General features: G+C 40.6%; 1 protein-coding gene across 4 annotated transcripts in view; it reads right to left on the minus strand.

Annotated features, from left to right (window-relative positions):
- LOC123771630 (sushi domain-containing protein 4) overlaps positions 1-14,279 on the minus strand; it is a 70,116-nt gene that overhangs the window by 20,324 nt on the left and 35,513 nt on the right. For all 4 annotated transcript variants that reach the window (XM_069313418.1, XM_069313419.1, XM_069313420.1 and 1 more), the window contains exons 9-10: positions 10,582-10,683; positions 4,771-4,928 (exon numbers count right to left, since the gene is read on the minus strand). In XM_069313418.1, coding sequence (XP_069169519.1) covers positions 4,771-4,928; positions 10,582-10,683 — 260 coding nt within the window. The remainder of the gene's footprint in view (positions 1-4,770; positions 4,929-10,581; positions 10,684-14,279) is intronic.

The raw sequence follows: 14,279 nt of genomic DNA on the forward strand, positions 1-14,279 counted from the left end.
AAAAAAAAAAAAAAAACTAAGCATTTCTGGTGAGTGTAATAACCTTATACAGTGGAACCTCTATTAACGAGTTTAATCCGTTCTGGCACCGAGCTCGTTACCTGGAAAACTCGTCTTAAGAAACAAATTTCCCCATTTAAAATAAAGGAAATAAATTTAATCCGTTCCACTCCCAAAAACATCCATTCTTGTATGACTTTTTTTTATGTAAATATAATACTGCACATGTAAATATAAATGTTTTGTTGTAGTGTTTTAATATTTACTTTACCTTATGAAGAGTCATTGCTGGCTTGAGGGAGACGATGGGGAGGTGGGAAGGAGGAGAGGGGTTATGGTGTGGAAGGAGAATCCACCTCTGAGTCAGGCGGGCTCTCTCTTCTTGGGAATTTCACCCAAATTTCATTTCAAATGTCACACAAGGATGCGTTAGACCAGCACCAAATAAAAAACTACGTTGATTACACTCGTTGTGTCAACAATATAATAGTCTTCCCACGAAGATACAATACAATGCCGTTTTCTCAAATAGGCAATGTGGTTATTAAAGAAAACGGAAATTTCATGGCAAACATGTATACAATCCCCAAGTCGATCGGATAAGAATTGGATATAGAAATATTTGCTCAAATGACGCTTGAGCGCGGTGTTTGGGTGCATTCAAGAGAAAAAAGTGTCACGTTCAAGCGACATATACCTGCGAAAGTGATAACACTTTCATAAAGTGTTATCACAAAGTGATAAATTAATTAAACATTTTCACACACCGGGTTGTCACTGCTTTATCAGGGCAGCTTTTCCAAGAATGCGTTCACCTTTTCAAACATTCCAAACACTTCCCTGATCTCAGTGGAAGAGGCAGCATCCTCCCTTACCTCCTCATTCCCTTACTAATGGTGTAAATTGTTGATGAGGACCTGCCATACTCCCTTATGAGATCAGTCACACAGACACCACATTCATGCTTTGCTATAATTTCCTTCTTTAAATCCACAGTAATTGTGACTTTCTACCTCTTGACAACACTATCTTTAGCAAGCAGCTTCTTTGGAGACATCGTGTGTTACAAATTGTAGTTGCAAAACCACTAAAAACCCAAAGAAAAGCGCAAATAAATCCAGAGGGATGCCTGTTGTGTGCGATACAACAACAACACTGGCATCGGAGGCGTCCGAGAATTTGCGAGAACCCGCGAGATGCTAGGAAGCACCATGTGGTTTTGCTCGTTAATAGAGGCGAGCTCGTCAATAGAGACAAATTTGCTGCGAGTGGCTTGCTCGTTACTGGAAAAACTCATTAATAGAGCCACTCGTTAATCGAGGTTCCACTGTAACTGGTTAACAGAGTTTAGCCTAGTCCAGCATTGTTTACATTAAATTGTAACAGTGCATATTGAATATATCATATTTTTTTCACATTGTAAATGTTTTTATCATTTTTTTTTTCAAGTGTATTTATGCAAAGCACTGTCAATAATATTATTTGTATCATAGAATGTGTAGAATATTGATACTAACAGATATACAGCATTCGTGTCACGTTCTAATATGAGTTCAAATATTATATTCTTTGAACAAGAAAACACAGTTTTTGCTATTACCGTATTACACTAAATGCACACATCGCGTATATATCTATCAACTTTTCATGCATCAAAAAAAATCAATAGGCAGTTCTGGTTGATGATGTGATGAAATCAAATCACAGCATGGAGCATGTGATACGAGCAGACAACGCCTCAGCAGATGTCACCTGATCAAAGAAAACCAGTGTTGAATGTAATGAAACACCATTTTCTGGGCGAGCCCTGGAGGCTCCCTGGAGCTATCGGACTGATATGTGATATATTAGTCTGGGGCATCAGTCAATTGGAGTTCAGCCTACCGGGGACCACGAGCCAGAACCTGGCCCCCTCAGAGAGGCACAGGGAGTAATGGCCTATGGAAACCTCCCATGTGTTTGGGAGCATTCCATGTCTGCCATCGACCAGGGTTAGGCACACAGAAAGGTAGGCATTACAAAACAAACTCCACTTGGTAAGAAAATTATAAGAAAAAGAAAAAAAAACCAAGACCGAACAGAGACAGAACTCCCCCAACACTCAGGGAAACAAGCAATTGTCATACATCGCTGATGTGCCACTTGTCTGCACAGCCCTCCCCTCCCCTCCCCGGGAGGGGTGGGGGGGAGCTCTGGACTCCTCCATGCCAGCTACTCACACCTTCAGTTTACTGGCTGATGCGATCTGGGGCAGTCGTCATCTCTGGCCTTGATTTCTTGACTGAAATTCACAGCGATGCTGTGACCACAGCATCGCCTAAAAATGTCAAAGTATATATGTAACTGGTATTATTTACCCATGATAGTAATACAGAAGAGCCTGACTGTGATAAAGACTGTGTAGAATGTTCAGATATCAGTGAACACAATGCTGTAAGATGTTCACAGCGCTAGCTACAGCACACTGCCATTGTTTGTCCATCTAAGAATCTTGAAACAACTTCTCATGTTCCTTTACAAAATAAACTTGTGGAAAATTATTGGTTTACAGGATTTAGTGACCAGGATTCTGATAACAGGATTGTGTTGATAATTAGAGATGTGCATAGGAGGAAAGAATTTTGGCGAGGAGGGAGGTAGCAGTAGCTGGCTGGTGTGTGGCAGCCACTCTTGTTTGGATTCACCATACCAGCTTAGTGGTTCACTATGGTGAACACAAATGTAGATACTTATAGAGTGGTACCTTGGTGTACGACTGCCCTAGAGTACGAATTTTGTTGGTATATAACGTAAAATTTGTCGTAAAATTTGAATTGGTGTACGACGTTTTACTTGAAAGACTATGTCTGTTGATACGCGTATGGGTTAAACGAGCGTGTGGTGCTTGGGACGTGGGGCGAGGCACTCCTCATTTTGTTTACCAGTGTATCCTGCATAGTGACGACCGCGACCGCGCTTGAATTCCTTTGTGAAGAATTTCATTGTTTTGCGTGCATTTTTGTTTTTTTAACATAAAAGGTCTTATTATATATCATGAAATGAGTCCCAAGAAAGTCAGTGGTAAAGTTCAACCTAAGAAAATAGTTGTGAGGATGACGATATAGAAAAAACAAGAAATCATTCGTTAATATGAAAATGGAATGAAGGTTGTTGATGTAAAGTAGAGGATGTCCCTTCCTCATTTATTAAGAAAATGTGTGCAGTATGGGAAGAATTGAAAAGTTTTGCTGAAAAGTGTCATCCAAATCAAGCTGTAGCAGGCTGTTGTGTTAACCTTTTTAATGACACTGTGATGTCTCGCTTCAGACAAGTGTTACAACGAAGGGAAAAACAAGTGTCAATATACAGGTTTTTAGTGAGACAAACAAGCAGTGAGCCACAACCAGGTCCTTAGTGGTATGCCTGCCCAAACGTAGGAGAGAGAGAGTACCCCAGAGAAGTCATCACTGCCTGATGTTATAATGGAAGGGGACTCCCCTTCCAAACACTAACACCTCTCCTCCTCCCCCCTCCTCCTCACTGTTTTCCATACACCAACAAGAGTCCTCATTAAAGATAAGATATACATACTGTATAGTCCAAAATGAGTGGTATTTGGTGTGAAATGTGTTTTTAAGTTAATATATTTGGGGTTTGCAACGGATTAATTCAATTTACATTATTTCTTATGGGAAAATTTGTTTTGGTTGACAAATTTTTGGTGTACGACGTGTCTCTAGGAACGGAGTAGGATTGCAAACGAAGGTTCCATTGTATAAAACATGTGTATATAGTGTAATAACAGCAAAAGGAGTATGTTGGAAGGAGCCATTTTGGTGAGGGAGTGAGAGAGCCTGTCGTCTGCTAGCTGGTGTGTCACTTGTCATGCAGTTTTTTGTGGCCACTATGTTGTTTGGACACCATACCAGCTTAACTGTACAGTTATGGTCAACAAAACTTGTAGATACTTATATATAATATGTGTAAATAGTGTAATAAAAACAATAACAGTATGGTGGGAGGAGGCATGTTGGAGAGTGAGGTGTTGAAGGATGGAGGGAGATGGCGTCTGCTAGCTGCTGTGTGGCGGCCAGTCTTGTTGTTTTGACACACCATACCAACTTTGTGGTTCGTTATGGTGAACACATATGTATATACATATATGTATATAGGTATATACAACGTGTGTATATAGCGTAATACAGTAACAACGAAAACACTGATTGATCATAGAATATAATATACAAGTCACACATGAGCCCCATAATTTTGAGCATAGCGATGTTCCACACATTGAACTATATAAATTCTACAACTTACACACTTTTGAATAATATTACAGCAAAAACCCAGAGAAGAAACAAATGAGAAACATCAAAATAATTGTGAAAAATTATAATTGCGGCAACTGCCGCCCCACGGGGTGGCGGGGTCGAGTGACCCCCGAGCGCTCCATCACTCAGCACCCATAATTTGCTCAACTTCTCAGCTCCATCACGTTTAAAGTATGTCACATACAATATTTTTGTTTTTAGTTTCCCGTGATCAGAGACTGCATTTTAATAATATAAGAAAAGAAAATTATTTTTTGCAAAGAATTTATTTTTGGCGCACAGCGGGAATGTCATATTTTAAGGCTGCACAGCACGGTGGTTAAACAGTCTATATACTATACATCAATCTACTAATTCTTCTGTTTCTATATAATACATCTTATTTACTGCTAATACCATTATTATTCATGTTTACATAACACGACAATATTGTCAAGCACTGGAGACCAACACTGACCTCATCAGGGAAGGCAATGAGGGCAACTCTGTCAGGGTCGTGCTCTGGCTGTGGCTGGGAGGCATTAGGGGAACAATTATGCTGAACAGGTGGCAGATCGTTTCCACTTCCGCTGTTATGCAGTCGAACCAACTTAGGACTTACAGCTCGCTGATACACTAAAATAAATTGGTTTTATCACTTTTATGTTTATAAATTATAAAATGACTACTTGTATAAAGAACACATGAGCACAGAAAACCAGCATCAAATGTAATGAAATGCCTTTTTCTAGGCGAGCCCTGGTGGCTCCCTGAAGCTATCTTGCCAAGATGGCTCCCAACTACTAGATCACATCAGCCAAGGAGTTCTGTTTGAATTACCAGGGATTATAGGCAGAACCTGGCCTCATCACAGAGGAACAGAAAGCATCTAGAACATCAGCAAACCAATACAGACCACTGCTGGGTTCAAATAGACTGAAGTTTCAAAACCACAAAACAAACTCCCCCGACAATGCAAACAAACTATCAAATCTCTCAGAGCTAGCACAAATTTGTTAGTACTTCCCATCCCCCAACCATGTTGCCCAGGGTTATGTTGACACTGATTCAATGTGTTTTGTGACCTTACTTCTTAGCACTCTGTCAAAGATTTTATGATGTTAGAGCTAAGTGTCTATAATTTGTTGTATCTGCTGTGCTACCTTCTTTGTGAAGTTGTGTGATTCTTGCTGTTTTAAGTACAGTATGTCGGGAATAATACCAGTATCTCGGCTCTGTTTCCAAAAGTTGTTTAGGGCCTGTTTTTTTTTTTTTTGCACTTCTTGATGAATATAGAATTCCAGGAGTCTGGGCCTGGTGCAGAGTGCATGGGCATGCTCTCTATAGCTACTTCAAAGTCCAGAGATTAGAGCGACATCTGATATATGGTTCGATGGTGGTATCACATTCATAAAGAATTGTTTGGATCAATGAACTTCAATGTGTTCAGGAGTTCACTGAAACCATACTCGTACTGAAGCCTCAATATTTCACTCGTTTCTTTGTTGTCATCTGTAAAATTCCATCATCCTTGTGGAAAGGCCTAATGCAAGATGTAGTTTTGTTCTAGATTTTGCGTAGGAGAAAAAGTATTTTGGCTTCTTCTCTACTTCACTTATGACCTTTTGCTCTCTCTGCCTCTCCTGGATTTTATATGATCCCTGTCTTTAACTTGATTGTTTCTAATTCTTTACATAGACTTCTTTGTTGTTGCTGGGATAGAGTTGGGCCTTTCCGATGTTCTGCGATTTATTTTCTTCGCCTATAGAGGGAATGCCAAATGGCATTCTTGTTCCAGTTTGCATCTTTTCTCTTTCTCCTTAGTGCTATGAGACTTGCACATATTTCTAGAGCTACTGAGCCTATTTTCTCAAAGCACTGGTTTAAGTTTGTATTATCTAGCTGTCTTTCCTAGCCTATTTCTGCAAGGTCTTGGTCTATATGTTCCCAGGTGATCCATTTAATATTAAAATTGAATTTGCTGAATTCTCCTTGTCTTGGATTTGAGACTGGCTGCACAGGTCTATTGGCTATGCATGTCTGAACGTCAATAAAGTTGTGATCCGAGCCACAAGAAGATCAAATATATAAATATATACATATATTCTTCACCTTGAAAACTAACATGACATTTGGAGAACTCCTCTTCCAACTAAACCCTGATGCAAGAGCACTAGTTGCAGGGATAGAAGCCCTAAACCAGAAAATAGTTAATATAGAATATGCTGTCATATTCAATGAGACATGTATAACAAATAAAATAAAAATAAATAAAATAAAATGTTTATTTAGGTAAGGTACATACAGTGGTACCTCGGAATGCGATTGTCCCTGTATGCGAGGTTTTCGGAAGGCGAGGTGTATTTACTCCAAAAATTTGTCTCAGAAGGCGAGGGTTACTTCGGGAGGCGAGTTTGGACGCAAGTTTGTTGATACGCGTACAGCCGACCTAGCGCGTTCGTCGCCCCTCCGCCCCGCCGCCCCTCAGTTTATTATTGTCTGGCGCTCAGTGACTACCCCCACATCAATTCTTCTCGCGGATTTTCAGTGTTTTGTTGGATTTTTGGTGATTTGTCTATACAATTTGTTATTATATATCTCACCATGGGTCCCAAGAAAGCCAGTGGTAAGGATAAAGGCCAGAAAGCTCCTGTGAGGATGACAATAGAGGAGAAACAAGAGATCATTCGGAAGCATGAGAACGGTACACGTGTTGTTGAACTTTGTAGGCAGTACAACAAAGCCACATCAACAATATGCACTATACTTAGGAAGAAAAATAAGATTATGGGTGCTAAAGTGGCAAAAGGAGTAAGAACATTAACGGCACAAAGACCACAAATACTTGAAGAAGTGGAAAAGTTGTTATTAATTTGGATACACGACAAGGAGTTGAGGGGTGATAGTGTTTCGGAGGCCATTATTTGTGAGAAAGCCAGGGTGTTGCACGAAGACCTTCTAAAGAATACCCCTGCAACGAGTGATGCAGATAAGAAAGAGTTTAAGGCAAGCAGGGGCTGGTTTGAAAAATTTAGAAAGAGAAGTGGTATCCATAGTGTTACAAGGCATGGGGTTATGTGATGTGATTATGGAAGGGGACTCCCCTTCCAAACAGTAACTCCTCTCCTCCTCCCCCCTCCTCACCATCTTCCATACGCCTACAGCACTCGACAGCAAGGTAAGTAATAACTGGAACACAGTTTTGTAGGTTTATTTAGATGAATTAGGTAAATTAGGTATAAAAATTTAGTTTGATGTGGGGTTTTTGGGGTAGTCAGGAACGGATTAATTCATTTCCCTTTATTTCTTATGGGGAAATTAACTTCGGAATGCGAGTTTTCGGAAGGCGAGGCGTCTCCAGGAACGGATTAAACTCTTATTCTGAGGTATGCCTGTACATACCATAAATTTTTACAAAGATTGGTTGACTTATAGGTAGAGCTAGTACATACAATGCCTAAAGCCACTATTACGCAAAGCGTTTCGGGCATGATAAACTTAAATGACAAGCTTAATACTAATTGAGCATAATGAGTAGAATGAAAACAAGAAATGAAAACATAGATGAAAAAGCAGCACAAATACAATTATGTCGACAAACAGCGCTCTTTTAAAAAAAAAAAAAATGTATGTATGTATGTATAAAAAAATGTCATGTATTCAATGAGACATGTATAAAAGAAAATCTGCTGCCAGTATACATATACATACATACATACATATATATATATATATATATATATATATATATATATATATATATATATATATTAGCATATATATACTATATCCATAGTAGCAACATTCAACTCTATTCTATAGGGGACCAGAAATGCACCTTGGGGTACAATTTTACAAAGGGTTTTATTTAACACAAGATTATCTTATACTGACTAGATGGAGGGGAAGGGGCGGTTACTTGGCTTAAACACAGGATTGTTAAGGACAAGGGGGATCCCTTCAAGCAAACACAAGCCTTAGGGGGTGAATTGACAAATTGATCCACACAAAACAGGTAAAGTCTTCACAAACTGGGACTTAAGGTCGCTATACTCCACTCCTCCTGGGTGACTACAAAACAGGCATGGGTTTGTATGCATCTTGGGGTCGATTAGAACTGCATGCGCCGAGTGCTACATTCTTGACTGTGGAAATTGTACTGTCGGCTATTTCCGTTATGCTTGCTTATATTCGGTGACTACACGTCAGCTTCCTGTAACAGTTCTTCCAGGTTTTATCAATACATGGTTCTGACAACAAGACAACAAAGGATGGACAAAGTAGATGGGGATAAGATTACATGTCACAGAGATCTGACTGAATGAATTAATAACACACAAACCACCACCTACACACAGGGTTCTATGAATAACCTTAATTTTAAGACTTCCTAGCCCTAACTTATACAAAGAAGGGGCACCATTATAATATGATACAATGCACTTATCGTTATTGGAGGAGAGCATCACAAGTCACACACGTGACGAAGAGCTCTCCTTCCTACTGCTCCACAGTCCACACACCAAGTGACTGAGAGAGCTCCCACATCTCTCTCTCTCTAACTGCCCGGTTCCAATAATGTTCATACATACACCAGTGTTTCAAACATATTTCCCAATAGTTTATTTATATGTCTTATAATGTTCCAGGCTGTTTTTCTACATTTAACACTGTTGTTTCTATATATTTTTCCATGCTGAATAAGTTTTTTAAGCATTACAGTATTTACATTGCTGTTACCCTGTTCCGGGGATGATGTTTTCCTGTTAAGACAGTGCTCTGCACATGTGCAGAACTGCCTATTGTACTGGCGGGGATTTCAATTGTACAAGTTCCAGATCGTTTTTCAACATTTAACACTGCTATTTCTCCCTTCATAAGGATCTCTCTCTTACAAGGAGCCACCCCCGGAGACAGCCTAGCTACATCCCGAGCTAAACCCTACCCCGACCCTGAAACCCTACCCCGACCCTGAAACCCTCAGACATTTCAGAGCTGCAAGAAGAGGAAGAAAGGCACCTAGGCACTGGGGAAGGTCACAGGGTATTATAAAGCTTAGCTTAGAAGCAAGGCATACTGATGACCCAGGAGCAATACAGTGGACCTCCACATTTGTCCACATCAGCGTAAAGACTTTTAAAGGGCTGGAGGGAACTAAGAGTTATTCCTACCCTCAAGTGGCAGTGGAAATAGTACTAATGAGCTTGGCATAGTTCCGAGAGATTCAATCATTTGATCAAATTGTCAGGGGAGTTCATTTGGCAGCTTTGAGGCTTCAGTCTCTCTGAACCCAGCACTGGTCTGTATTGGTTCGCCAACTTTCTGGATGCTTTCCTGGTAAGTTGGCGGAGTGTCACCTGCACGGTATGCCCCTGAGCGGGGCCAGATTCTGGCTCTGGTCCCCAAGTAATCCAAACAAAACTCGATGGCTGATGTGACCTAATAGTTCGGAGCCATTTCAGGGAGCCACAAGGGGTAACTTCCCCACAGAAAAGTATACAGTACATAACATACTAGGAGTACCAGTACATGTATACAGTACATAACATACTAGGAGTACCAGTACATGTATACAGTACATAACATACTAGGAGTACCAGTACATGTATACAGTACATAACATACTAGGAGTACCACTACATGTATACAGTACATAACATACTAGGAGTACCAGTACATGTATACAGTACATAACATACTAGGAGTACCAGTACATGTGTACAGTACATAACATACTAGGAGTACCAGTACATGTATACAGTACATAACATACTAGGAGTACCAGTACATGTATACAATACATAACATACTAGGAGTACCAGTACATGTATACAGTACATAACATACTAGGAGTACCAGTACATGTATACAATACATAACATACTAGGAGTACCAGTACATGTATACAGTACATAACATACTAGGAGTACCAGTACATGTATACAGTACATAACATACCAGGAGTACCAGTACATGTATACAGTACATAACATACTAGGAGTACCAGTACATGTATACAGTACATAACATACTAGGAGTACCAGTACATGTGTACAGTACATAACATACTAGGAGTACCAGTACATGTATACAGTACATAACATACTAGGAGTACCAGTACATGTATACAGTATATAACATACTAGGAGTACCAGTACATGTATACAATACATAACATACTAGGAGTACCAGTACATGTATACAATACATAACATACTAGGAGTACCAGTACATGTATACAGTACTGTGATTACAGGGCTGACATAATACAAAATGCAAGAATACTCACAAATAAGAGCGAGGACAATCAGCAAAATACCAATAACACTGCCTGTGGTCGCCACAAGGATGGTATGCATGTCCAGGACAGACTTCTCACTCTCAACACCATCTGAAACAATAAGTGTAAAGTATATTAACGATTCTGTAAGAAATCTTTACCTAATATTTTAGTCAATGAAAATTCATAGTATAAAATACAGAAGGAAATCTATAACATTCATAACAATTTGAATAATAACAGCAATAACAGAACTCCTAAACTACAAGCCAGAGGGGGGGGGGTGTTGTGTGAAACCCTCATTAGGTTTCAGTGGAAGCCTCAGGAACCCTAGAGGATTCAGTTGAATCCTGAGTTGCATTGCCACAGCAATGCTGCTAATGCCAATGGTGTAGTGCAAATGCCACTACAGCATGTCGTGGTGTAGTGGTCTAGAGTGTTGCCAGAGAGAACACAGCACATAGGTTTGAATCCTTCCCATGGCTTCTACTGATTTTCTCAATAATGATGATAATAAAAATAATAATAATAATTATAATAATAATAATACAGTAATAATAATAATAATGAAAAATCCACTAGGGCTATGAGGTGGCATGAACCTACGACCCAAGCATTGCCAGCCGCATCCGAATAATAATAATAATAATGAGAAAATCTGTAGGGGCTGTGATGAGAATTCGAACCTATGCGGTGGGTGTTCCCACTCACACATACTAGACAACTAGGCCACGACATGGATAAGGATTGTTACCTGGAGTTCTACTGAACACACGAGAGTTTCCTGAGGCTCCCACTGAAGCCGGACCAGGACATTCACACAATCCCCCGTGCACTCTGGCTCTGTCATCCTGTCCTACCTCTGATGCTCCTCTTTCATCACACACAGTAATAACAATAACCTCACAATGACATTGCAATAATTTCTGGGCTCAACGTTTCTGAGGCCAGGTCCCTGACCAGTTCTACTGGTTGCTGGACTGGTCAACTAGGCTGTTGGATGTGGCTGATGGCAGCCTGACGTATGAATCACAGCCTGGTTGATCAGATATCCTTTGGAGGTGCTTATTGAGTTTTCTCTTGAACACTGTGAGAGGGTCGGCCAGTTATGCCCCTTATGTCTAATGGAAGCGTGTTGAATAGTCTGGGGCCTCTAATGTTGATAGAGTTCTCTCTCAGTGTACCTTCTGCACCTCTGCTTTTCAACGGGGGTATTCTGCACATCCTGCCATGCCTTCTGGTCTCATGTGATCTTATTTCTGAGTGCAAATTTGGGACCAGTCCCTCTAATATTTTCCATGTGTAAATCATTCTGTATCTCTCCTGCCTGTGCTCTAGAGAATACAGATTTAGGCATTTTAGTTGGTCCCAATAGTTTAGATGTTTTACTGGATGGATTCTAGCAGTAAAGGATCTTTGCACACTCTCCAGGTCAGCAATTTCTCCAGCTTTGAAAGGGGCTGTCATTGTGTAACAGCATTCCAACCTGTCATTTTACTTGTAGTTGTGATGGCTACTTCATTGTGTTTTTAAAGATAAGGTCTTCCGACATGAGTAAACCCAAATCTTTTACATTGCTTTTTCGTTCTATGGTGTGATTTGACTGTGTTTTGTATGTGGTTTCTGTTTTTGTATGTTTATTTTTTTCTGTAGCGCAGAGACTAATGTGATATATCAGTGAGAAGATCCATACAAGCCGTGATGAGGATTCGAACCTATGCGGTGAGTATTCGCCACACAAATACACCCCAGACAACCAGGTCACGACATGGTAAATGGATTGCAACCTGGAGTTCTGCTGAACACACAAAGGTCTCCCGAGGCCTCCACTGAAGCCGGACCAGGATTTTCACACAGTCCCCCGATGCACTCTGGCTCTGTCATCTAGGAATGTTCTACCTCTGATGCTCCTCTTTCAATACACAGAGAGTGATCACACTAACATGATGTATCAATAAGAAAATTCGTAAGAGCCGTGATGAGGATTTTAACCTATTGTGTGAGTATTCCCAAGCAAATGCCTCAGTCTGGGGCGTGTGTGTGTGAGAATACACAAATGAGGGAAAGGGGGGATTTGCAATCCAATTGGATTTGCATTAGCAATCCCTTCAATGGGGGATTTGATATTCAACTGGAATGAAGAAGAGATGTTTGATATTCAGTACCTTTTCCCCTTGGGCAAAAGTGACCATGTCCTTTTGGAAATCAAGATGCAATGTATTATAATCTAGAAGAGAATGCGGAAAATGGAACGAGCAGTAAAAACCTGATTAGTACACTATTGGGAACTTCGAAAATTCATTCATGAATTTTACTGGAAAAACTTGCTGTTAGGCAAGGAAATAAATGAGATGTATGTCATGATTTGTAAAATATATTATAATGGCACACAAAAATTTATACCAAAACAGAGATGCAAAACTAGGAAACAGGATTGGTTAAACTGAAATTGTGAGAGGACCAAAGACTAAAACTCAAAAATTAAATCAATATAGGAAGAGACCAAACCCTCAAACATACCAGCAAATCAAAGCAGCAAGAAACAACTACACAGCAGTGAGAAGAGAGGCAGAAAGAAATTGATAAATTGATAGCGGACAAATGTAAAACAGAACCGGGCCTCTTCTATAACTTCATTAAAAGTAAATTGCAGGTAAAGGATAAAATTCAGAGATTGAAATGGGAAACAGTTTCTCGGAAAATGAAAATGAAACGTGTGAAACGTTAAATTAACCATTATAGGGTGAATGACATTACTAGCCTTCATACTGGTGAGTGACATGACTGATTCTTCATACTGGTGAGTGACATGACCGGCCATCATACTGGTGAGTGACATGACCGGCCATCATACTGGAGAGTGACATGACCGGCCATCATACTGGAGAGTGACATGACCGGCCATCATACTGGTGAGTGACATGACCGGCCTTCATACTGGTGAGCAACATGACCGGCCATCATACTGGAGAGTGACATGACCGGCCATCATACTGGGGAGTGACATGACTGGCCTTCATACTGGTGAGTGACATGACTGCCCTTCATACTGGTGAGTGACATGATTGAACATCATACTGGTGAATGACATGACTGGCCATCATTCTGGTGAGTGACATGACTGGCCATCATACTGGTGAGTGATATGACTGGCCATCATACTGGTGAGTGACATGACTGCCCTTCATACTGGTGAGTGACATGACTGACCATCATACTGGTGAGTGACATGACTGGCCATCATACTGGTGAGTGACATGACTGGCCATCATACTGGTGAGTGACATGACTGGCCATCATACTGGTGAGTGACATGACCAGCCATCATACTGGTGAGTGACATGACCAGCCTTCATACTGGTGAGTGACATGACTGACCTTCATACTGGTGAGTGACATGACCGGCCATCATACTGGTGAGTGACATGGCTGACCTTCATACTGGTGAGTGACATGACCGGCCATCATACTGGTGAGTGACATGACTGGCCATCATACTGGTGAATGACATGACCGGCCATCATACTGGTGAGTGACATGACTGGCCATCATACTGGTGAGTGACATGACCAGCCATCATACTGGTGAATGACATGATTGATCTTTATACTGGTGAGTGACATGACCGGCCATCATACTGGTGAGTGACATGACCGGCCATCATACTGGTGAATGACATGACCGGCCATCATACTGGTAAGTGACAT

This window comes from Procambarus clarkii, chromosome 75 (assembly GCF_040958095.1).
Source record: "Procambarus clarkii isolate CNS0578487 chromosome 75, FALCON_Pclarkii_2.0, whole genome shotgun sequence".
Taxonomy (NCBI): Eukaryota; Metazoa; Arthropoda; class Malacostraca; order Decapoda; family Cambaridae; genus Procambarus; species Procambarus clarkii.